The 26,924-nt window shown below is 38.0% G+C and overlaps 1 protein-coding gene across 1 annotated transcript; it reads left to right on the top strand.

Moving 5' to 3' along the window:
- Positions 1 to 425: 425 nt before the first annotated feature.
- Positions 426 to 26,924, top strand: LOC118844636 (carbohydrate sulfotransferase 4-like). Its single transcript, XM_036752575.1, has 2 exons — positions 426 to 485; positions 25,756 to 26,924. The coding sequence occupies exon 2, from the start codon at positions 25,779 to 25,781 to the stop codon at positions 26,922 to 26,924; it is 1,146 nt and encodes a 381-aa protein (XP_036608470.1). The 5' UTR covers positions 426 to 485; positions 25,756 to 25,778.

The following is a 26,924-nucleotide window of genomic DNA, read 5'->3' as shown; positions in this document are numbered from 1 at the left end:
CTAGGTGAGTCAGTGGCTTTTATGCTCAGATTCCCACTGTTCTCACCCATTCCTCTGGCAGTGAGCAAGCTCCTGACACAGGAGGAGTCCACATTCCAGAGTCACCCTGCTTCCTCCTCCTCTGCTCCTCCCTGCCCAGTAGGAGAGAAGCTTCTGTGCTGGAAACATCCACTGGGTTCACGCCCTTGTGCTCCCTCTTCTCACCCCACTTGGTCTGTGGCTCTCAGAGCTGTCCCTAGCACTGCTTCCTGACGGGCGTTGCCATTCATCCCACACCAGTCTTGGAAAGTGGGGTCATTTCCTGGCTGCGAGAAGATGATAAAACTGCTCCCAGAATAGAGGCTCGCTCAGAACAGTTATGCAGAATGTAGTAGGAGGCTGGAAGCTGGATCAGATCCTGAGGCAAGGGAAGAAGACTACCAGGACTGCCAAGCCGGGGAAGGAGCCAGAGAGGTGAAGAGGATAAGAACACAGCTCCTCTGTGTGTAAGTCCTGCAGGGCGGCCAGTCCCCTTGGGCAGCTTGAGTTCCCCTTGTATCTAGGGGCACGGTGTGGGGCTGGGCAGGGCTGATTGAATTTGGGAAGCTATTTCTAAACTCAGCAAGAAGAGCTCTTGGGACCATAGAAAAATAGCATTTCAGAGCTGGCGGGGATCCTTTAAAGATGAGGAAACTGAGACCCAGAGAAAGGAAGAGGCTTGGCCAAAGTCACAGTGGGAGAAATTGTCAGGGTCCCCTCCAGAGCCACCATCGGCCTCGGTTTCCCTTTCTGCAAAATGTGAACTCTTAACATCCTAAAGTCCTGTGATTCCAAGTTCTAAGTGTTTTCACTTCCTTATGTATCAATTGCAAATTGAGGGTAATTTTTATATTTGTAAAACAGAGTCAGAGTGGAGAAATGGGTAGAGAGCTAGCCTTCGAGTGGGGAAGTGTGTTCAGATACCTCTGACTCTAAGGGATAGAGAAGGTCCCAAATTGTGTTGATAGGTGGAGTTACCTGGACCCTTCTCCCCTTCCCCCAACAGAATACTTTCTGCCTTGTCTGCCTCGGAGGGTCATTTGTAAGAATCATGTAACATGTCTGAAAATGCCATGCCAACCTCAGAGCTTGCTGTCTGGGCTTTCTTTGATGAGATACTTGTCACAGTGACTGTCCCATCTATGGCAATAAACATCCCTGCTCCTTCTCACAGTCATTCTGTTGTGTTACCATCCTTTGCCCTTATTTCTAGCTAAAGATGCTTCTCATGGAATTTCTGGTTTGGATGGTAACCCCAAGGGAGAGTCTGGGAGTTCTGCCAATAACTGGCTGAAGTTGTACCATGGGTCCAAGAGAGCAGTTCTTAAGCTGATTATGAATTATGGCAGTGGATTTCTCTTATAGCACTTGTTTTTGAGCTCTCCTATACAAAGAGCTATTCAAATTAGAATAAAAGAAGCCCTCATGAGAGCTGTAAGCCAAGAGCCAGAGATGTGGCTAGAGGGACATGGGGTAGGCAGATCTGGACTCAAATCCCACCTCAGACATTTACAAACTGAGTGTTGTTACTGGTCAAGTCCCTTGACCTCTTTTACCAAGGCGGCTTGGTAGTGCAGCATTTGAGCCAGAAAGACTTGAGTTCCAATACTGCCTTAGACACTTACTAGCTGTGTGACCCTCAACCAGTCACTTTACCCCCTCAGCCTCAGTTTCTCATCAGTAAAATGGGGATAATCATGATAGTCCCCCTCCCCCACCTCACTGGGCTATTGTTAGGATAGAATGAGATGATACTTGAGTGCCTTGCACATTTTAAAGCACTATCTTTTATTGTTGTTAGCCTCAGTTTCTTCATCCACAAAATGGAGATAGCAGTGTGCGTAGCATTTACCTCTCAGGGTTATCAACGGGGGCCAATCATGAGATAATGGGTGTAAAGCAGGTTGCAAAACAAAGCCAGTTATGAGCCTCTTGAGAGTGTCGAGGGAAGCTGTCACTTCTCACTATAGATGTCTCCAGGGAAACTTAGGGATGGTAAAGGTGGGGAGATGCTGGGAAGGAAGAGCTACTCGGTGAGCAGGTTACTGGGTCACCCAGGATTGCTTTTTTTCTCATTCTTCATGGGAATTACATAGGTTGTTTCATCTAAAAGCCAAGTGTTGTACAATGAGCTTAACAATGGACTGCCATTGATTGTTTTTCTAGGAAGGGTTCCCTCTGTGACCGAGGGCATACGTTTGACACTCCAGGCTAGTTGGAATTAAGCACATAGTCTGACAGCCAGGTTTTTCTTGGCATAAAGCTTACCCATTCTTATGGCAACTGAGCAAATCTCCACAGGGGAGATTTTAAGAAAGGAAAAACTCTCATTTCTTGGTGGTTCTGGCTTCCCTCTGCACATTCTTATAAGAACTCTGCCTCGTCCAGTCTCTAGCTTCTAGATCCAGTCAAACAGATCATTTCATAGGATTGTAGATTTAGAAGGGAACTTAGAAGCAACTGAGTCCCAGTCAGTGATTTTTGAGGCAGTGCAGAGGATTGAGTGCTGTGCCTGGAGTCAGGAAGACCTGAGTTCAAATTTGACCTCAGGCACTCATGAGCTGTGGGACTCTGGGAAACTGACTTAATCTCTGTCTGCCTCAGTTTCCTAAACTATAAAATGTGGGATAATAATAGCACCTACCCTTTAGGTTTGTTCAAATGGGGTAATTTTCAAAAAGGACTTAGTATAGTGCTTGGCACACAGTAGGAGTTAGATAAATGCTTACTCCCTTTAGATTACAGATGAGAAAACTGAGGTCTGGGGAGGTTAAGCTGGAGGTCACGCAAGTACTAGTAAAAAGCAGAGCCAGAATGTGAACCTGCTTGCTCCGATGCCAAATCCAGCATCCTTTCCACTGAGCTGCACTTTCTCACTGTTGGGTTACAGGAGCAAGGCTTGCCTTTAAATCCTAAAAAAATGCATTATCCTGATAATCTTCACTTTGTCTTTGTCAGTTTCCGTCTGAAGGAGGGGAAAAAATGAGAAGATTTGGGGCAGTGGGGCGTTTGTTTGAGAACACACAATATATTTTTTTTTCTTTTTTAACAAAGGAAGGCTAATTGGGATCTCTGGTATTAAGTACTAAACTGAAAATGTGAAACAATCATTCTGACCCAAACTTTGTGGCTACTGCCTTTTCTATGAGGTAGGAATAGGTAGCATGCTATGCCATTTACACTGTAATGTGCAATGAGAAGTTTTTACATTCAAGGTCTAATACTTATTTGTATGCTATTTGGAAAAGCAGATTTTTAAGAGATGCCTCTAAGTATTTAACATGTCTGCTAAATTTCTGCAGATGTTTTCCAGGAGAGAAAGGCAGTCTCTGCTCACAAATGATTGACAGTATAGTGAGAGCAGAAAAAGTTCTGCACATTTACACAGGAGTCCTGAGGTTAGGAGTAGCTTAGTTTAATGAAAGGGCACTATGTAGGAAAAATCATCCAGTCAGTCACAGTCAAGTTGAAGTACATTTATATATGGAGCAGAATCATCCTGTACAAAGGTCAAATGTCCTATTCCTAAGACAGCTGGCTCTTTTTTGTTTTACAAATGTAGGCTTTGTTTTTTGTTGGCTTACTGTCTTGTGTCTAGACCTGGTCAGTTCTGCCTGTATCAGGGGACGGTGATGTATGTCCTGGTGATGTACTTTCAAGCCTCATTAATAGGTGTCCGTGTGCCTTCCCACAGTTTTCTAGTGAGTCTTCAGACATTAATTTTGGGCAAAGCAAAGTTCTGCTGGGGTTTTTTGTTTTTTAAAGGGCTGCTAATCATTTTTGGGAAAAACTAATTTGATTCCAGGCAGTCTGAAGCATAATGTGTAATTCTCTGATTATCTAGTTGAACCATTTAATGCTTAAAATCTCTTATCTGGAAAAGGATAGTTAAATACTAGATAGACCACCATAAATATAAGGAAATGAGATGTCTAGTAAAAAGATAACTTACTTCAGCCATGGTACAAAGTAAGCTACTAAACACTGGGTCTCTTTTTTTGTGGTTTTGCAGTAAAGGAGTATACTTTCCCTTTATCGTTCCTTTTCTCCATCTCTACTTTACCTATTAACTACTTTCAAGATGGGTATCAAATTAAGTGTTGAAAGAAGTAAACTTAAAGTTGCCATTTTAAGTCAGTTACTAGATTGCTCTTTTAATTAGGAGAGTTTGTAGTTCCTGGTCCTAATTGATACACATATTTCCTTATTTGAAGTTTCCTCAACACTTTTTTGTTAATGATAATTAGCTATTACAAATATCAGAAAATGAATTATTGAAAAATTAAACATTCTAAAATTAAATGATTTTGGGGAAGTAAACTAAAATTAATTATATAAAGTAGTTTCAGGCTACTTAAAAATCAGTTTATCCTAATAAAGCCATACTATCTTCAAACTGTCTCTTTTGGGGAGATCGTTGTTTTACATTGATAGTCTTGAGTATGGAAATCAATTGTGCAATTGACTTTGTATGTTGTCGTCTTTTTCCCACATTTTTGAAAAACTAAGAAAATGGGTGTTTAATAAATAGATTAAAAAAAAGTCTCCATTTATTCCTATGCTTTCTAGTGTTTTTAATAGAATTTTGTCAAAAGCTTTTTCTGTATCTATTGCTACAATCATATGATTTTTGTGTTTTTTTGTTATCGATATGGTCTATTATGCTGTTCATAGTGTACAATCTTTGGGATAGACTGCTGTAATCTCCTTGCTAGTATTTTATTTAAAATTTTTGTATCGATATTCATTAGCAAAGTTGGCCTATCATATTTTTTCTCTGTTTTTGTTCTTCTTGGTTTAGGTATCAAACCCATATTTGTGTTACAAAAGGAATTTGGTAGGACACCTTTGCCTATTTTTTTTCAAGCAGTTCATATAGTATCAGTATTAATTGTTCCTTAAATGCGTTATGTTTGAAAATTAAGGCAAACTGAGAGACAAGGGTCTGACAGTGGCCTATCTTAATGACCAAAGATCACAAGGTAGGGCTTACTAGCCTTCAAATAGTTTTGGGAAGTACAAAAGAGCCAAGAACAGAGTTGGGTAAGAGTGGAATATAATGCAATTGGTTACAGGACTTGCCAGCATCATGGGGGTGAGGACAACATGACTGGTTACATTGAGAAGAGTGGACTAGCACGTACATGGGGCTAGTAATCAATCCTCTCTGTCACAGTCTGTGCTTGATTGACTTGTGGGATCCATCTCCATATTGTAGACCTTGTTAGCGCACCTGAGTTAGCCAACTCCCTGGCCCCTAGAGAGGTTTGTTAGGGAGATAAGGTTTTCTTTAATGGTGTAAGGACAGTTCAAGGACAATGTATGTCTTAGAACTAGCTTCCAGACTTAAAAATAACATCAGATGTCTTGGTATTTTCTCAGAAGCTGAAAGTATGGTAGATAACAGTTTTTCCCATTAATTATAACTTACTCAGGGGAAAGTTGACTTCCTAAGCCAACTCAAGGACATGATGAAGACTCATTTATAAAAATCAATATATCATAAAATCAATTACATTGTAGGAATCAATACAGAAGAAACTAGAGGTAATATTAATTTTTTATATTTTCAAATGTTTGGTAGAATTCACTTGTAAATCTATCTGGTCCTGGGTTGTTTTTTTTTTCCTTAGGGAGTTCATTTATGGCTTGTTCAATTTCTTTTTCTAAGAAAGGGCTATTTAAGTATTTTATTTTCTCTTCTGTTAATTTGGGCAATATATATTTTTAAAAATATTCATCCATTTCATTTAGATTCTCAGTTTTACTGGCATATAATTGGGCAAAATAAGTCTTAATGATTAATTTTATCTTCATTGGTGGTGCATACACCCTTTTCATTTTTGATATTGGTAATTTGCTTTTTCTGTTTTTAAAAATAAAATAAACCAATGGTTTATCTGTTTTATTGCCTTTTCCATAAAACTAGCTCTGAGTTGTATTTAATAACTCAGGGTTGTTTTTTTTTAACTTTCAGTTTTATTAATCTCTCCCCTAATTTTCAGGATTTCTATTTTGGTACTTAATTGGGGATTTATAATTTATTCTTTGCTAGTTTTTTTAGTTTCATATCCAATTCATTGATCTGCTTTTTCTCTCTTCTTGATATATGTATTTAGAGATACACATTTCCTCCTAAATATTGTTTTGGCTGCATCCCACAAATTTTGGTATGTCATCTCATTGTTGTCATTATCTCTAATGAAATTATTGTTTCTATGGTTTGTTCTTCGATCTATTCATTCTTTGGGATTGGATTATTTAGTTTTTGATGAATTTTTAATCTATGCTTCTACAATCCTTTATGGAATGTAGTTTTTATTGCACTATTATTTGAAAGTGGTATATTTAGTATTTCTGCTTGTCTGCATTTGTTTGTGAGGTTTTTATATTTCATGCAATAGTCAATGTATGGTCAATTTTTGTGAAGGTGCCATGTATAGCTGAGAAAAAGGCATACTCCTTTCTATTCCTATTCTGTTTTCTCCAGAGGTCTATCACATCTAACTTTTCTAAAATTCTATTCATCTCCTTAACTTCTTTTAAATTTATTTTATTGTTAGATTTGTCTAGTGCTGAGAGGGGAAAGTTGAAGTTCCCCATTAGTATAGTTTTATTTTCTACTTCCTCTTGTAATTCTTTGACTTTTCCTTTAAGAATTTAGATGCTATACCTTTGGTGCACAAATGTTTAGTATTGATATCACTTTATTGTCTATGGTGCTTTTTAGCAAGATATAGTTTCCCTGCTTATCTCTTTTAATTTGGTCTATTTTTGCTTTTTGCCTTGTCTGAGATCATGATTGCTACCACTGTCTTTTTTTTTTTTTTACTTCAGCTGAAGTATAGTAAATTCTGCTCCAGCCCCTTATTTTAACTTTGTGTGTGCCTTTCTGTTCAATTTGTTTCTTATAAACAACATATTGCTGATTCTTGTTTCTAATCCATTCAGCTATTTACTTTCATTTTATAGATGAGTTTATCCCATTCCCATTCACAGTTATGATTACTAATAGTGCATTTCCCTCCATCCTATTTTCTTCCATTTATCTTTCTCTTTTTACCCTATCACTTCTCAAAATTTTGTTTTGCTTCTCATCAGTGTCTCCCTTAATCTGACCTTCCTTTTATCAATCCCCCACTTTCTTTTATTCCCTTCCCCTCCTACTTCCCTGTTAAGTAGGATAGATTTTTATATGCGACTGAGTGTGCATATATATCTTTTTCCTTCTTTATACCAGTTCAGATAAGAGTGAGGTTCAAATGTTACTTCCCTCCCCCATTTTCTCCTCCAGCATAAAAGCTCTTTCTTGTATGCCTCTTTTATGTGAGATAATTTCCCCACTCTTCTTTTCCCTTTCCCCTTCTCTCAATGCATCCCTCTTTCTAGTCCATCCATTTTTTTAGATCATCCCCATATAATCAACTCATATCTGTGCCTTCTATGTAGACTCTTTCTAATTGCTCTAATAATGATATTGTTCTTGGGAGTTACATGTGTCATCTTCCCATATAGGAATGTAAACATTTAACCCTGTTAAGTCCCTTACAATTTTTCATTTATGTTTGTCTTTTTATGCTTCTCTGGAGTCTTGTATTTGAAAGTCAAATTTTTTCTTCATTTCTGGTCATTTCATCAGGAATGCTTGAAAGTTTTCCATTTCATTAAATATCCATTTTTCCCCCTGGAGGACTATGCCCAGTTTTGCCGGGTAGATTATTCTTGGTTGTAATCCTAGTTCCTTTGTCTTTCAGAATATCATGCTGCTTTAACATGGTAGTCATTAGCTTCTACTTGGCCAATTCTAATTTTTAAGGAGGTATTTTCTTAAGTAAGATTTTATACTTCTTTTATCATTTGGCCAATTCTAACTTTGCATTCCCTACTCCCTGCTTTGGAGCTTGGGAGTTCCAACCTGCAATTTTCTTATTACTATAGTCGCCAAAAATAAATACATAAAATTTCTCACATTTTTCTTATTTCAATGAAACCAAAATTTCCTTTGAACATTTCTTTCATCACATTCAAACCTTCTCACATTTTTCTGTATATACCTTCAGTGGTCTTCAAAACGACTTTTCTCATTACCTTCATATTCTTCTCATAAACTTTCCTTTACTTGTTCACTTCTTAAATTCTCCTTATTCCAATAGCATACATGCCTAAAATTTTTTCCTTACATTTTTCTGTACATTCCCCCTCCACAATTTTAGTATGCTTTGTTGTTAAACCAAACTGATGGTTTATTAAAGACATATTCCTGAAAGTGTATCATTTATTTCAACTCAGGTAACTTTGCCCTTAATATACCTATAACTCTGTTGAATTATTGCTAATTAATTATAATTCTATTTTTTCTGGAAGATGGAAGCACCAAAAATCCATTAAGATGTTCTTAGCAATTAAAACCCTTTAACAGCATACAGATTTTCTTCTGATTTGCACAAGCTTTTCTCTTCCTATGAACCACGAAAGAGTTAACATTTAAAATAAAAGCTGCAGCCTATTTTTTTTCACTTTTAAACTTCATTAACACTGCTTACAATCAGTAAAATGACCTTACCTTAAGCAGAAAATTAATAAATTTGCCACTTGGCAGGCAGAATGATAAAAGATTTGAATGTTATTGCCCTTATAACTTTTACAATTATATTCTCAATTTCTTTAAAATAAATTCTAAAGAATGTTAACCCCAAATTTACTAGAATATTTCAGCATTTATTTTAAAAAAACACATTCAAACCACAATCTAAAGTTCCACAGTAGAGAATTTGCATTTCAGTCATAAATTTGGTCTCAAATTAATTTAAAACACCTAGACTTAATTAATTAATTAATTTAAAACCTAGACTCCCTTATAGCTCAGTTTCTTTTGTCTGTCTCCCAGACTTTGGCCAGAATCCAGGAAAGAGAGAGAGATTTTTCTCAAGGAAAAGTAAATATAAATAAATAAAAAAGGAAATAAAAAAGGAAAAGTAAATATAAATAAATAAAAAAGTAAATATAGAGAGGACTCTGGGAAGATAGCAGAATAAGGCAGGAAATTACCTGGCTCTCCTAAATTCCCCCCACAAACAAGTAGACAAAGTTCACTTCAAAGTGAACTTTGAGTGGCAGAATTATATAAAGTTGGGGTAAAGCATTTGTTCACCCAAGACAACTTGGGAAGACCTTAGGAAAGACCCAACCTCCAGGAGTGGTGGTTTGACCTGAGTGAAGTGCAAATACCTTCAGGCAAATACTGGTGAATCAATAAACCACAAACTTTGGGGGCAGCTGTGTCAGGTAGCAGCCTTACCTTCAGGAACTTTCACTTCATGAACAGTGTGGGGGTTGGAGAGCTGATCAGGGGAAGCTTATAGTGCCTCTGCTAGTGCTGGATGCTGAGCCCAGGTATGCTGACCTGACAAGGTGGCTATGGGTGAGGAGGAACAAGCACATGCTGTTGAGTGTGGTCACAGAGGGCAGGGACCTTGCTGGCTGTGGGCACCTATGGAGTCCCTGGTTTTAGTTCCAGGGCAGAAGGATGAACTGAAGCTTGCAGTTGTGGGAGGGACTGAAGGGAACAAGAACATTTGTGGTAACAGTGTTGCAGAGGGCAATGCAGAGGGCTCAGGGGTGGAGAGGAATACTTCATTTCCAGTCCTGGGATAGAGCGCAGAAAACAATAGCACAAAAAACCTTAAGCCTGACATATTATCTCCCGTACCTCTGAACTAGAGCCAACTTTAACATAAAATTAACAGACAAGAAATAGGCTAATGCTAACAACAACAACAACAACAACAACAACAAAACAAAAGAGAAAGGACCTAACCACAGCTAGCTAACATGGTGATAAAGAAGATCTGGGTTCAAACTCAGAAGAAGAAAGTGAAGTTAAAACAACTACTTCTCCTTCAAAGAAAAAAGCAAAATGATCATGAGTCACAAGTTTTTAGAAGAGCTTCAAAAGGACTTTAAAAATCAAACAAGAAAGTCTGAGGAAAAATTAGGAAAAAATAAGAATAATGCAAGAAAATCAAGAAAATTATGAAAAGAAAGTCAACCAATTAGAAAAAAAATCCAAAAACTTATAGAAGAAAATAACTCCTTAAAAATTAGAATTGGGTAAAGGGAAGCTAATGACTTCACAAGACACCAAGAAATAATAAAATAAAACCAAAAAATGAAAAAAAATAGAAGAGAATGTGAAACACCTCAGTAGAAAAACAACTGACCTAGAGAATAGATTGAGGATTGACAATACAAAAATTGTTGGACTACCTGAAAATTATGATAAAAAAAAGAGCCCGGATACTGTTCTTCAATAGATTAATAAGGAAAATTGCCTTGAAGTTTTAGAACAAGAGGATAAGATAGAAATAGAAAAAATTCACAGATCACTACCTAAAAGAGATTCCAATATGAACACTCCCAGAAACATCATAACTAAGTTTGGGAGCTCCCAGATCAAGGAGAAAATACTACAAGCAACTAGAAAAAAAGAAATTTAAATACTGTGGAGCTACAATCAGGATAAAACAAGATCTAGCAGCTTCTACATCAAAAGACCAGAGGTCATGGAACAATATATTTCAAAGTGTAAAGGAGCTGGGCTTGCAAACAAGAATAACTTCCCCAACAAAGCTGTGTGTTATCTTGAATTTTTAAAGATGGATATTTAATTAACTAAAGGACTTTCAGGTATTTAGAAGAAAAGGTATTCAGGTTTTAGAAGAAACGACCAGAATTAAATGGAAAATTTGACCTTTTAGAATCATGAGAAACAAAACAAGATAAACATTAAAGACCAGGACTTAGCAAGGTCAAAATCTTTACTTCTTATGTGGGACAACATTATATGTTAGCCTTAAGAATATTACTTGGGTATTTTGAAAGAGCACACAGAGATAGAAGGCTCGGGGTTGAGTTGAGTATGATGGGATGATTCCAAAAAATAAAATTGTATAGGGAGAGATAAAATGGAGCAATTATCTCATACAAATGAGGCATGAATAGAAGAACTGTTACAATGGAGGCAGGAGGGGGTAGAAGGCTGGTAGTGCTAGATCCTTATTCTCATCAGAACTGGGTTAAAGAGGGAATAACATATACATCTACAGGGATATAAAAATCTTCTTAACTTACAGAGAAATAGAAAAGTAAGTGAGATATTAGTAAAAGTTAAGGAAAGTTAAGTTTCTACAGAATAATTAATGAAGTGTCAGCTTGAACAAAGGAGTAAAAATTAACCAGGATAAGGGTCCCCAGCCAATCTGAATAAAGATTGTGGTTTTGCAAAAACCACAGACTCAGGATGGTAGGAAAACCGGCCTAAACCAGCCAGATAATGGTCAGGGTTGAAGAGAGAACTGGGTCAAATGGCTACAATGCATGCTTAATTGGCTAATTGAATATTACCTTACACAAGGAGGAATTTTCCACCATATTTGAACATGGGATGTATGTTGGGGGAGGGGGAAACATACCAAGGAGTCGCATGTAAGGGGCATATAGAGAAGATTGTAACTCAGAAGGAAGCTGACCAGTCCATTCTCTGAAGGGAGGTACTGAGCTGATGCTGCATCAATCTGGGTCAGTCTAACAGAATAAAGCTGGTCTCACTCCTGTATTCCCACTCCCTCTTCCTAAAGAAGGGTGGAGTCTGCTCCTGGCCAGGAATGTAAGCCCAATTCCTTTGGATTCTTCAATAATAACAAATTGCCCTTGATACCTGAATTTCAGTGTCAAGTGTATTTCTAACACAGAATGAGGAAGAAACTCTTAGAAGTAGGAGGGGCAAGGGAAAGCATAAAGGAGGGATTCTTAGAAGGGATGTGGATTAGGGAGGCAGTAGTTAGAAGTCAATTAGACATTCAAGGAGGGATAGGGTCAAAAGAGAGGGAAAGAAGGATAAACAGTGATGAAAAGTAGGATGGAGGGAAATGCACAACTAGTAATTATAACTGAATATAAATGGAAAGGGAAGGAGGAATGGATTAAAAACCAGAATCCAACAATATATTGTTTACAAGAAATACATTTAAAAATTAAGAGATACACAAAGAATAAAAATAAAGGGCTAGAGTAGAATTTATTGTGCTTCAGCTGATGCAACAAAAGAGAGAAGCAGGGAAGCTACATTATGATAAAGGATACCATAGATAATGAAGTAATATAGGGGGTGGAGCCAAGATGGCAGCCGGACAGCAGGGAGGTCTCCCCCAAATTCCTCCAAATACCCATGGAAAATGGCTCTGAACAAATTATAGAGCTGCAGAACCTATGAAATAGCAGAGGGAAGCAGGTCTCCAGGCCAGGACAGCCTGGATGGTCACTGGGAAGGGTCTATCCCACTGTGCTGAGAGCAGAGTGAAGCCCAGCATGGGCCCAGGACCAACCAGATGGGGGTCAGGCAGAGCAGGCTGTAGGGCCATGAATCACTAAGCTGTGGCACTTCTCAATCCACAAACGCCAAAGACCATGGAACAGGTTAGTGGGAAAACTGCTGGATCGGGAGTGGGGGGTATTGGGGGTGGGGAGAGAAGTGTGTGGTCAGGCCCCAGCCCTGGGGGCAGCAGAAAGTTCTTCCAGGGTTCGAGCTGCAGTTGCTTCTGGCCCCAAGCCTACCCAGTGGGAGGAATCAAGCAGCAGACCAGAGCAGGAGAGCAGGGCTTGCTTTGCCCTGCCTGGATCTGGGTTGCAATCCTGGTTGGTGGTTCTTGGGGGAGGCGGAGCACTGCTGTGGCAGAGCTTGCAGTGACAGTGGAGTAGAAGCAGCTCTGAAAACAACAGCGCAGCCCTTAAAGCTTGGGACAAAGCACTCTCTACTCTACAAGCAGTTATACCCTGACAAAAAGCTCAAAGGTCAAGTAGTTGGCTGGGAACATGAACAGGCTGCAAAAAAAGAATGCAGACTCAGACTCTAGAATCTTTTTTTGGTGACAAAGAAGACCAAAACATATGGTCAGAAGAAGTCAACAAAGTCAAAGAGCCTACATTAAAAGCCTCCAAGAAAAATATGAATTGGTCTCAGGCCATGGAAGAGCTCAAAAAGGATTTGGAAAAGCAATTAAGAGAAGTAGAGGAAAAATTGGGAAGAGAAATGAGAGTGATGCAAAAAACCATGAAAAACAAGTCAATGACTTGCTAAAGGAGACCCCCCCCCCAAAATACTGAAGAAAATAACACCTTAAAAATAGACTAACCCAAATGGCAAAAGAGCTCCAAAAAGCCAATGAGGAGAAAAATGCCTTAAAAGGCAAAATTAGCCAAATGGAAAAGGAGGTCCAAAAGACCACTGAAGAAAATACTACCTTCAAAACTAGATTGGAGCAAGTGGAAGCTAGTGACTTTATGAGAAATCAAGATACTATAAAACAGAACCAAAGGAATGAAAAAATGGAAGACAATGTGAAATATCCCACTGGAAAAACCACTGACCTGGAGAATAGATCCAGGAGAGATAATTTAAAAATTATTGGACTACCTGGAAGCCATGATCAAAAAAAGAGCCTAGACATCATCTTTCAAGAAATTATTAAGGAAAACTGCCCTGATATTCTAGAGCCTGAGGGTAAAATAGAAATTGAAAGAATCCACAGATCACCTCCTCAAAAAGATCCCCAAAAGAAAACTCTTAAGAATATTGTCACCAAATTCCAGAGTTCCCAGGTCAAGGAGAAAATACTGCAAACAGCCAGAAAGAAACAATTTGAGTATTATGGAAACACAATCAAGATAACACAAGATCTAGCAGTTTCTACATTAAGGGATTGCAGGGCTTGGAATATGATATTACAGAGGTCAAAGGAGCTAGGATGAAAACCAAGAATCACACCTATCTAGCAAAACTGAGTATAACGCTCTTAGGCAAAATATGGATTTTCAATAAAATAGAGGACTTTCAAGCTTTCTTGATGAAAAGACCAGAGCTGAATAGAAAATTTGACTTTAATATATTCTTTTTTTAAAAATAATTTATTTATTTAACATATTTGGTTTTCAGCATTGATTTTCACAACAGTTTGAATTACAAATTTTCTCCCCATTTCTACCCTCCCCCCCACTCCAAGATGGCATATATTCTGGTTGCCCTGTTCCCCAGTCAGCCCTCCCCTCTATCACCCCACTCCCCTCTCATCCCCTTTTCCCTTCCTTTCTTGTAGGGCAAGATAAATTTCTACACCCCATTGCCTGTGTATCTTATTTTTTAGTTGCATGCAAAAACTTTTTTTTGTTTTTGAACATCTGTTTTTAAAACTTTGAGTTCCAAATTCTCTCCCCTCTTCCCTTCCCACCCACCCTCCCTGAGAAGTCGAGCATTTCAACCTAGGCCACGCATGTATCATTATGTATAACCCTTCCACAATACTCATGTTGTGAAAGGCTAACTACATTTTGCTCCTTCTCAACCCATCCCACTTTATTGAATTTTCTCCCTTGACCCTGTCCCCTTTCCAAAGTGTTTGTTTTGATTACCTCCACCCCCATCTGCCCTCCCCTCCATCATCCCCCCCCAACTTTTATTTTTTTTTTATCTTCCTCCCTCTTCTTTCCTGTGGGGTAAGATACCCAACTGAGTATGTATGGTATTCCCCCTCTGGCCAAATCTGATGAGAGCAAGGTTCACTCATTCCCCCCTCACCTACCCTCTCCCCTCCTCCCACAGAACTGCTTCCTCTTGCCACCTTTATTTGAGATAATCCACCCCATTTGACTTTAAAATGCAAGAATCAAGAGAAGCATGAAAAGGTAAACAAGAAAGAAAATTCATAAGGGACTTAATAAAGTTAAACTGTTTTTTTTTTTTACATTCCTACATGGAAAGACCTCCAGCCCACAGCCTAACGGTTTGAAACTGGCCTTCTTGAACTTCCAGGAGCCATGATGTCCAGGTAAATTGTCTCTCCCTTCCTTAATCACCCAGCAAATACTCCCTCAGGAGAAACAAAGGAGCCAGAAGTGGGGCTTCAGTAGCCTTTTAGTGAGAGAAGTTGGGGAGAGGGCCCTTCTTGTGGTGGCAGGAGGAGACTAGTGCAGGAAGAGAATTGTCCCAGCAGTCCAGACCTCAGCAGAACAATGAGAGTTACTGAGCCCCAGGGGGGTGGAGCTAGCAAAGTCAACACCAGGATCCCAGACATAACTTTGCATGGCCAGGGGAAGTGGAAGACACTAGCACAGACAGCAGCTAAGACCACCCATGCTGTAGAGAAGTCCCGAGGAAGAGGAGACTTCAAGCAGCGAGACTACCCCTACCCCACACCTCACCAAATTAGAGGCCATAGCACACACAAAGCCAGTGAGCAGACCCACAGATCCCAACACAAGAAGCTTGGGACAGAGCCCCCTGAGCCCCAGAAGCAGAGATCCACTTTAGAAGCCAGGAGGAAAAAAAAAGCACCATGAAAAAGCACAATAAAAAGCCAAAGATGATTGATTCCTATTATGGAGACAGGGAAGATCAAAATACCAACTCAGAAGAGGACAGCATGGACACTATACCCATATCTGATACCTCAAAAGGGAATGTGAACTGGTCTCCAGCCCAAAAAGCATTCCTGGAAGAACTCAAGGAGGACTTTAAAAATGAAATTAGAGAGGTAAAAGAAAAAAAATGGAAAAAAATTCACTGATGAAAACAAATCTTTAAAAAGTAAAATCGGTGAAATGGTTAAGAAGATTCAGAATATAAATGGAAAAAATGTCTCATTGAAAAGTAAAATCAACCAAATGGAAAAGGAGATAGAGAAGCTAAAGGAAGAAAAAAACAATACATTAAAAATTAGAATTGAGCAAGTAGAGGCTAATGACTCTGTGAGACATCAAGAATCAGTCAAACAAAATCTAAAGAATGAAAAAATATAAGAAAACATGAGATATCTAATTGGAAAAAACAACTGACCTGGAAAATAGATCCAGGACAGATAATCTAAGAATTATTGGTCTACCAGAAAGCCACAGTGAAAAAAAGGCCCTGTACAGTATCTTCCAAGAAATTATCAAGGATAACTGCCCCAAGGTCCTAGAACCAGAGAACAAAATAGTCATTGAAAGAGTCCACTGATCACCCCCTGAAAGAGATCCCAAATTGAAAACTCCAAGAAATGTTATAGCCAAATTCCAGAACTACCAGTTCAAGTAGAAAATACTGCAAGAAGCAAGAAAGAAACAATTCAAATATTGTGGAACAACAGTCAGGATCACGCAGGATCTTTCAGCTTCTATATTAAATGACAGGAGAAATCGTAATATGATATTCCAAAAGGCAAAAGAGCTTAGACTACAACCAAGGATCAACTATCCAGCAAAATTGAGCATGATTTTTCAGGCAAGGAGATGGACATTCAATGAAATAAGGGAATTCCAGACCTTCCTGAAGAAAAGGCCAGAGCTCAATGGAAAAGTTGATCTTCAAATACAAAGCTCAAGAGATTCATAAAAACGTAAACAGTGGGAAAAAACTCTTGTTAATCAAGAATGCAAATTATTTACATCCTTGTATAGGATTATATTGTTTTATATGTGTTTTATATATATGTCAATCTTGAGAACAGTACAGTTATTATGACAATTGAAAGGGATATACATAGACTGTGGGTGCCAGTATAAAATAACTGATATAATGATAAAAAAACATAATTAAGAGACATAAAGGGATGGTGCTGGGAGAAGAGGTAAGGAGGTAGTAAAAAAGGGTAAATTACAGCACATGAAGAGGCACAAAAATATAGTAGAGGGAAAGAAGGGAGGGAGAAGAGCAATATTTGAACTTTCATTGGATTTGGATCAAGAAGGGAATAACATACTCTGATAAGTATAGAAATCAAACTGGTCCTACAGGCAGTAGGAGGGGAAAGGGGAAAGAAAAGGGAGGGAGGTGGTCAGAAGGGAGGGAAGAAGTAGTAAGGGGGAAAAGCTAAGATAAGGGAGGGGAATCAAGAGGAAGGGTAAACTCAGGAAAGCGGTGGTCAAAATCAAAACTCTTGAGGAGTGGGAGGGAGAAGGGAGAAATAAAAGCATAAAAGGGGGAAATAGGATGGAGAAAAAGACACAGATAGCAATCATAACTGTGAATGTGAATGGGATGAACTCTCCCATAAAATGGAAGTGGATAGCAGAATGGATTAAAAGTCATACTCCTACAATATGTTGTTTACAAGAAACACATTTGAAACAGGGGATACACACAGGGTAAAGGTAAAAGCCTGGAGTAGAATATATTGTGCTTCAGCTAAAGTAAAAAAAGCAGGGGTAGCAATCCTAATCTCAGACAAAGAAAAAGCAGAGATAGGTCTAATTAAAATAGATAAGGAAGGACACTATATCCTGCTAAAAAGGCACCATAGACAATGAAGCAATATCATTATTTAACATATATGCACCAAGTGGTATAGCATGCAAATACTTAGAGGAGAAGTTAAGGGAGTTACAGGAAGAAATAGACAGCAAAATTATGCTAATGGGGGACCTCAACCTTCCCCTCTCTGAACTTGATAAAAACTAACCCCAAAATAAACAAGAAATAAGTTAAGGAGGTGAATAGAATTTTAGAAAAGGCAGATATGATAGACCTCTGGAGAAAACTGAATGGGGATAAAAAGGAATATACTTTTTTCTCAGCGGTACATGGCACATATTCAAAAATTGATTATGTACTATGGCATAAAAACCTCACAATCCAGTGCAGAAAGGCAGAAATAGTCAATGCATCCTTTTCAGATCATAATGCAATAAAAATTATTTGTAATAAAGGACTATGGAAAGATAAACTAAAAATTAATTGGAGACTAAATAATCTAATCCTAAAGTATGAGTGGGCCAAAGATCAAATCATAGAAACAATTAACAACTTCATTCAAGAGAACGACAATAATGAGACAACATACCAAAACTTATAGGACTCAGCAAAAGCAGTTCTATGGGGAAGTTTTATATCTCTAAATGCTCACATGAATAAAATGGAGAAAAAGGAGATCAATGAAACAGGCATGCAACTGAAAAAGCTATAAAAAAGAACAAATTGAAAATCCCCAATTAAATACCAAATTAGAAATACTGGAAATCAAAGGAGAGATTAATAAAATTGAAATCAAAATGGAATCATGATCTAGATATAAAGAGAGATATTACAAGAAAATATGAAGAACATGGAACATATTATTTAACAGACTTATGGATTGGTGAAGAATTTATGAATAAACAAGAGATAGAGAGCACTGTGAGAAGTAAAATGGATAATTTTGGTTACACTAAATTTTAAAGTTTCTGTACAAATAAAACCAATAAAGCCAAGATCAGAAGGAAGGCAGAAAATTGCAGGGAAATTTCGCAGACAATGTCTCAGATAAAGTTCTCATATCTCAACTACATAAAGAACCTTGTCAAATCTATAAGAATACAAGTCATTCTCCAATTGATTGGTGGGTAAAGCATATGAGCAAGCAATTTTCCAATGAAGAAATTAAAACAATTTATAGTCATATGAAAAGATGTTCTAAATCTGATTAGAGAAATGCAAATTAAAACAATCTTGAGATATCATTTTATACCTATCAAATTGGCTAAAATAATTGAAGGGGAAAGTGACAAATGTTGGAGGTGATCTGGAAAAATTGGGGAACTAATTCATTGTTGGTGGAATTGTGAACCAATCCAACTATTTTGGAGAGAAATTTGGAGTTATACCCAAAGAGTTATTAAGCTATCTATACCCTGTGACCCAGAAATATCATTTGAGGTCTGTTTCCGAAGATGATTGGGGGAAAGGGAAAAGAGCCTATATGTTTTCCAAAATATTTATAGCAGCTCTCTGTGGTGGGAATGAACTGGAAATTGAGAGAATACCTACACATCAATTAGGGAGTGGCTAACCAGGTATATGATCCTGACAGAATACTACTATGATATAAGTAATGATAAGCTTGATAATTTTAGAAAAATATGGCAAGATTTGCATGAAATAATGAAGAATGAAATGAGCAAAACCAAAACATCATATACAGTAATAGCAATATTGTTTTAAGAACAACTTTGAGCAACCAAGTAATTTTGACTGTTATAAATACCCAAGTTAACTACAGAAGGCCCAAGAAGGAAGATTTTATCTACATCCAGAGAAAGAACTGATAAATAGAAATATATATAGTATGATTTTACATACATATACATATTTGTGTCTAATGGTAGCCATCTGGGGTGGGGTGGGGAGAGACAGGAAGGAAAGAAAAAGAAACTTACATGATAACTTTATTATATATTTAAAAGGAAAAGCAAGCTATACGTAATAGATGGGTATCCCCTCAATTTTTTTTTGTTCTTCCAAATGGATTTTGTTATTTTTTTTAACTCAGTAAAATAATTTTTTGGTAATTTAATTAGGATGGCATTGGATATATAGATCACTTTATTATATTGGTCCTGGCTACCTATGAACAATTAATATTTCTCCAATTATTTAAATCTAACTTTATTTCTATAAAAAGTTTTTTAAAAATATAGTTGCTAAACAAATACTTTGGAAAGGGGACAGGGCCAAGGGAGAAAATTCAATAAAGCGGGATGTGTTGGGAAGGAGCAAAATGTAGTTAGTCTTTCACAACATGAGTATTGTGGAAGGGTTATACATAATGATACATGCGTGGCCTAGGTTGAATTGCTCGACTTCTTAGGGAGGGTGGGTGGGAAGGGAAGAGGGGAGAGAATTTGGAACTCAAAGGTTTAAAATCAGATGTTCAAAAACAAACAAAAAAAGTTTTTGCATGCAATTAAAAAATAAGATACACAGGCAATGGGGAGTAGAAATTTATCTTGCCCTACAAGAAAGGAAGGGAAAAGGGGATGAGAGGGGAGTGGGGTGATAGAGGGGAGGGCTGACTGGGGAACAGGGCAACCAGAATATACGCCATCTTGGAGTGGGGGGGAGGGTAGAAATGGGGAGAAAATTTGTAATTCAAACTCTTGTGAAAATCAATGCTGAAAACTAAATATGTAAAATAAATAAATTTAAATTAAAAAAAAAAAGAAAGAAAAAAAATATAGTTCCTGGGTTTGTTTTGGAAGGTATACTCCTAGGTATTTTATACTGTCTAAAACTATTTTAAATGGAACATTTGTTACCATCTCTTCTTGCAGGGTTTTATTGGTAATATATAAGAATGCTGATAATTTATGTGGGTTAACTTTATATCCTGCTACTTTGTGTGGTGTTAATGTGATTAAAGATCTTCCCTGCCCCTTCAATAGGCCTCAGGTAGAGCTAATTAAGAAAAGCTTCTCAGGTGGAGCCAGTTAAGGGAAGTTTGATTAGGAGATTTTCCAAGTATATCATTATATTGTCTGCAAAAAAGAGGAAGTTCATAACTCGTTGCCCGTCCTGATTCCCTCTATTCCTTTTTCTTGTCTTATTGTTATTGCTAGGATTTTTAATACACTAATGTATAGTACTGGTGACAGTGGGTATCCTTGTTTCGCACCTGATCTTACCTCTAAGCTTATCCCCATCACAAATATTTCTTGCTGATAGCTTTAAATGCTTTTGAAAAAAAAACAATTTAAGGAAAAATTGATTTTTGCATATACTTTCAAGTGTTTCTAAAAGAATTGAGTGTTGTACAATTTCAAAAGCTTTTTCTGAATTTATTTTTTTAAATTTATTTATTTAACATATTTAGTTTTCAGCATTGATTTTCACAAGACTTTGAATTACAAATTTTCTCCCCATTTCTACCCTCCCCCCCACTCCAAGATTTTTCTGAATTTATTAACATAACCATATGATTTTGTTACTTTTGTTATTTATATAATAAACTGTATTAATAGTTTTTCTTATGTTAAACCACCCCTGCTTTCCTAGTACAAATCCCATTTGCATGTCATCATAATATATTTTTGTAATCTCCTACATGGAATTTCATTTAGGATTTTCGCATCTATATTCATTAATAAAATTGGTCTATAATTTTCTTTTTTGGTTTTTACTCTTCCTGGTTTAGGTATCAACACATATTTGCTTCATAAAAGGAGCTTGGTAGCACCTCTTCTTTGCCTATTATTCCAAAGAATTTATTTAATATTGGAATTTAATATTGGCCTTTGAATATTTGATAGAATTCACTTGTAAATTCATCTAGTCCTGGCGCTTTTTTCTTAAGAAGCTCATTACAGCCTGTTCAATTTCTTTTTCTAAAATAGGTCTGTTTAGATATTCTATTTCCTCTTCTGCTAATCTAGACAGTTTATATTTTTGTAAATATTCTTCCATCTCACTTAAATTGTTAAATTTATTGGGATACAACTGGGCAAAATAACTCCTAATAATTGCTTTGATTTCATCTTCGTTTGTGGTATGTTTACCCTTTTCATTTTTAATACTAGTGATCTGGTTTCTTCTCCCTTTTTTTTGATCATATTAACCAATGATTTATTGTTTTTTTTAAATAAAAACCAACATCTAGTTTTCTTAATTCAATGGTTTTCTTATATTCAATTTTACTAATCTCATCTTTAATTTTTAAGATTTCCAATTTGTTTAATTGGTGATTTTTAATATGTTCTTTTTATAGTTTTTTTTTAAAAATTGCATACCTAGTCTGTTCATTTGCTCTTTATTTTATTTATGTAAACATTTAAAGGTGTACATTTTCCTCTACTTACTGCTTTTGCTGCATCCCATAGGTTTTGATATGTTGTTTCATTATTATCATTCTCTTTAATGAAATTATTGTTGATGTGAATCGTTCTTTAATCCATTTATTCTTAATTATTAGGTTGTTTAGTCTCCAATTAGTTTTTATTCTGTTTCTATGGTTCCTTATTAAATATAATATTTGTTGCACTGTGATCTGGAAAAGATGCATTTAACATTTCTGTTTTCTGCTTCTCATTATAAAATTTTTATGCCCTAACATATGGTCAGTCTTTGTAAAGGTACCATACGCCACTGAGAAAAAGGTGTATTCATTTTTATTCCCATTTACTTCTCCAGATATCTGCTCTCTAAAACTCTATTCACTTCCTTAACTTCTATCTTATTTAGTTTTTGGCTAGATTTATCTAGCTCTGAGAGGGGAAGATTAAAGTCTTTCACTATTATAGTACTACTGTTTATTTCCACCTGTGATTCGTTGAACTTTTCTTTTAGAAATTTAGATGCTATAATATTTGGTGCAGGGGTGGGGAACCTGAGACCTCAAGGGCCCATATGGCCTCCTAGGTTCTTGGGTGTGGCCTTTTGACTGAGTCCAAGTTCTACAGAACAAATTCTTTTATTAAGAGGATTTGTTCTGTGAAGTTTGGATTCAGTCAAAGGGTCACACTTCATTACCTAGAGGGTTACATGTGGTCTCCAGTCTGCAGGGTCCCCACCCCTGAATTTTGGTGAATATAGGCTTAGTATTGATATTACTTCACTGTGGTTGGTACTTTTTATCATAATGTATTCACCTCAAAAAACGAGGGGGGCAGCTATGTGGTACAGCGAATGGAACACCAGCCTTGGAGGACCTGAGTTCAAATCTGGCCTCAGACCCTTCACATTTACTAGCTATGTGATCCTGGGCAGGTCACTTAACTTTGATTGACTTGTGAAAAAAATTATTAATGTAGTTTCCCTGTTCATCTTTTAAAATTAAATCTATGTTAGCTTTTACTTTGTCTAAGATCATGATTGCTACCCCTGCATTTTCTACATCAGCTGAAGTATAAGAAATTCTACTCCTGTTCTTTATTTGAACACTTCGTGTATCTCATTTTTAAATGTGTTTCTTGTAAAAAATATATTGTGGGATTCTGATTTTTAATCCATTCTGCTATCCCTTTCTGTTTAATGGGTGAGTTCACCCCATTCACATTCAAAGTTATAATTACTATTTATATATTTCCCTTCATTCTATTTTCTCTCTATTGTCCTTCTCAGCCTTTCTTTTTAGCCTATTCCTTCTCATATATCTAGTTTATTTCTAACCACTAACTCCCTAATTCACACCTTTTAAAAGAATCCCTTCTTTATACTCTCCCCTTACCTCCTACTCTTTATTCTACCCACCCCTCTAAGAATCCCTCCCTTATCCTCTCCCCCACCCACCTAAATCTTAATCTTCAAACCCTTCTAAAAGTCCCTCCCTTATTCCCTCCCCTTGCCCTCTTACTTCTTCATAAATTTAGAAGATTATTATACATTTATGTGTATATGTATACACACACATATATTTCCCTCTTTAACCCAGGTGTGATGAGAGTAAGGTTCCAGTCCTCCACCCCCACCCACTTCCCTTGTATCAATTCTTCCTTTCATGCCTGCCTCATCTGTATGAGATAATTATTCTTTTTTACCTTTTCCTATCCAATTTTGTTTTTTAAAATCATCTCATCATGCTCAACTCAGCCCCAACCTTTCTTTCAAACTACCCAAGTAATAATGACAGTCTTAAGAATACTGATAACATTTTTACGTATAAGAAGCAAGCAGTTTGACCTTATTAAGTCCCTTATAATTGGTCTTTAATGTTTCCTGTATTTTATATGTCAAATTAACTTTGCTGGGTAAGTTATTTTTGATTGCAACCCCAGTTCTCTTGTTCTTCAAGATATACTATTCCAAAACCTATGGTCTTTTGGTGTAGAAGCGGCTAGGTCTTCTATAATCTTGATTGTAGCTTCAGAGCATTTAAATTGGTGGGGGGTTTTTTCTTATTGCTTGTAATATTTTCTCCTTGACCTGGAAACTTTGAAACTTGGCATCAAAATTCCTGTAGGTTTCAACCTGCGATCTCTTTCAGGTCATGATAGGTGGATTTTTTCTATTTCTACTTTACCCTCTTGTTGTAGAACTTCAGGACAATAGTCTTTAATTCCTTATAATATTGTATCAAGGTTCTTTTTTTGATCATAACTTTCAGGTAGTACAATGATTCTTATATTGTCTCTCCTTGATCTGTTCTCCTGATCAGCTGTTTTTCTAATGAGATGTTTCACATTCTCTTCTATTTTTCTATGCTTTTATTTTGTTTTATTATTTTGTGGTGTTCTTTAACATCGTTTGCTTCCCTTTGCCCAATTCTAGTTTTCAAGCGGTTATTTTCTTAAGTTCTTGAATCTCTTTTTCCAATTGGTTGATTCTCTTTTTATACTTATCTTGGTTTTCTTGGATTGCTCTTATTTTTCCCCACTAATTTTCCCTCAACCTCTCTTTTTATTTTTGCGGGGGGAAGGCAGGGCAATTGGGGTTAAGTGACTTGCCCAAGGTCACACAGCTAGTAAATGTGTCAAATGTCTGAGGCCGGATTTGCACTCAGGCCTTCCTGACTCCAGGGCTGGTGCTCTACTCATTGCACCACCTAGCTGCCACAGCCCCATCAACCTCTCTTATCTGATATTTGAAATCCTTTTTAAGTTTTTCCAAGAATTCTTTTTGGGCTTCTGACCATTTGATGTTTCTTTTTGGGGTAGGAGTGGTTTTTAAAAAAAATTCACTATCTTCCTCTGAATGTGAACTCAGATCGTTTCTATCCCCATAGTAGCTGTCTATGGTTGGGTTCTTTCTCCTCTGCTTACTCATTTTTATTTTGTTTTATTTTAGCATCTTATTATTGTAATCAGGTTCTAGTTCTGAGGTGTGGGTAATGGAGCTCCAGGCCTCAAGTCCTTCTTACTGTTATTTTCTGAACTCTGTCTAGGGGCCTAGCCTCAGGCAGTTCTCTCCACTCCTGAGCCATGGTTAGGGACCCCAGCCATGCTGTCTCACAAACACTCTTGCTCCCTGTGGCCCCTTCCACAGCTGCAATCAGCTCCCCTCTCTGCCTTGGAATGGAAGCCACGAACTCCACTTTCCTGCAAGTGCCCATAGCCAGCAGGATAACTCCCTACCCATGCTACCACAGCACACACTGGGACTGTGCTAGCTCCTTCTCACCCATAGACACAGCCTGGGACTGTTTCTGGTCAGCATAGCTATGCCTGGCACCCTGAGACAGTGGAGGATCCTTCCCCTACTCAGCTGTCCAAGCTCCACACTGTCTGTGAGGTGAAATTTTCTCACAAGTGGCTGAACTTCAGTGCAGTTGTTTGCACTTCAGTGAGACCAAATCTCCACCTTTAGAGGTTGAGTCTTTCCTGAGAGGCTCTCAAGCTGTTGTAAGAGGACATCTGCCTTATCCTGACTTCTTTTTTAATTTTTGCCACTCTACATTCACTTTGAGGTGTTGTTCTGTCTTGTTTGTGGAGGATATTTGGTGAGTCTGGAATTTTCCTAACCTACCCCACCATCTTCCCAGAATCCTCTCCCTGTCCCCAATTTATCCTGTGCTATCTTATTTGTACATATTTGTTAGTATATTATCTAGCCCTGGAGACCCTGGGCTCCTTGAGAACTGGGATTTTTGCTTTTTTGCCTTTCTTTGTATCTCTTGCACTTTACATGGTGCCTGGCACATAGTAGCTACTTAAAAACTGACTGTTAAAGTTATGATTAAGAATTTGAGTGGAAAATGGTGTTAGGATTCACTTTTCTGGATGAGTTTAAGTGATGAGGTCAAAGGGACAGAGCCCCAGGACTTCTTCACATCTCATAGGAGATGAGAGGTGGTTGGGGAAGGGAGGTGGTGGTGAGGTGAAACTGTGTTTAACCATTGTTGGGTTGAGCCATGGCAAAGTAGGAGTTGGTAGCAGGTAGGTTAGGGTTGGTTGGCTAGAAGGGAGGTGTGCCAGCCCCTGGATGCCCTGCAGTCTCATGCAGTTCTTTTTTCTTGTCCCCAACAGGCTGCCTACTTGCTTCCTGCACAATGTTCTGGGCAAACAAAGCAAGGCTCTTAGTCCTCCTGGTCCTGCCATCTCTAGCTTTCCTGTTTTTGCAGCAGTTTTACAGCCACAGCCAATGCCCTGGTCTGGCAGAGAAGTCAAGCCCTATGCGTGTGTTGATCTTGTCCTCCTGGCGCTCTGGCTCCTCCTTTGTGGGCCAGCTCTTTAGTCAGCACCCAGATGTCTTTTACCTGATAGAGCCAGGCTGGCACGTGTGGACGACCCTCTCCTCTGGCAGTGCTGGGCAGTTGCAAATGGCCGTGAGAGACCTGATTCATTCAGTCTTCCTCTGTGACATGAGTGTCTTTGATGCCTACATGGCTCAGGGTCTGAGGAAACAATCCAGCCTCTTCATGTGGGAGACTAGTAGGGCACTGTGTTCCTCACCTGCATGCCATCTCTTTAAGAGGGAGGCCATTGTCACCCGGGGTGACTGTAAGATCCTATGTAGCAAACAGCCCTTCAACTTGGTAGAAGAAACCTGTAAATCCTACAGTCACGTGGTGCTTAAGGAGGTGCGCTTCTTCAACCTGAAAACCCTTCAACCACTGCTGACTGACCCCTCCCTCAACCTGCACATCATTCACCTTGTCCGAGACCCCCGGGCTGTGTTCCGCTCCCGGGAAAACACAAAAGAGGACCTGAAGTATGACAACCATATTATCATGGGGAACCAATGGAATAAAATAAAGAGTGAAGACCAGCCCTATCACTTGATGAAAGCTATCTGCCTAAGCCAACAGGAGATCTACAAGGCAGCACAGTTGCTACCAGACTCCCTACGACAACGCTACTTGCTAATACGCTATGAGGACTTGGTGCAGGACCCACTGACTCAAACCTCCAAATTGTATGAATTTGTAGGGTTACATTTTCTACCTCATCTTCAAATCTGGGTGCATAACATCACACAGGGCAAGGGCATGGGAGGGCATGCCTTCCATACAAACTCCAGGAATGCCCAGAGTGTCTCCCAGGCCTGGCGTCAGTCCTTACCACATGACAAGGTAGTCCAGTTACAGAAAATTTGTAAAGATTACATGAACCTGATGGGCTACCTTCTTGTATTGTCTGAGAAAGACCAGAGAAATTTATCAGTAAATCTTCAATCCACTCTTGAGATCCCCTAA

Source organism: Trichosurus vulpecula, chromosome 3 (assembly GCF_011100635.1).
Source record: "Trichosurus vulpecula isolate mTriVul1 chromosome 3, mTriVul1.pri, whole genome shotgun sequence".
NCBI classification, from domain to species: Eukaryota; Metazoa; Chordata; class Mammalia; order Diprotodontia; family Phalangeridae; genus Trichosurus; species Trichosurus vulpecula.
Note: the sequence above shows the minus strand (reverse complement) of the source record. Positions and strands in the feature narration are given on the sequence as shown.

Coding starts and splice junctions, on each gene's coding strand:
- LOC118844636 (XM_036752575.1), top strand. CDS start 25,779: ATGTTCTGGGCAAACAAAGCAAGGCTCTTAGTCCTCCTGGTCCTGCCA.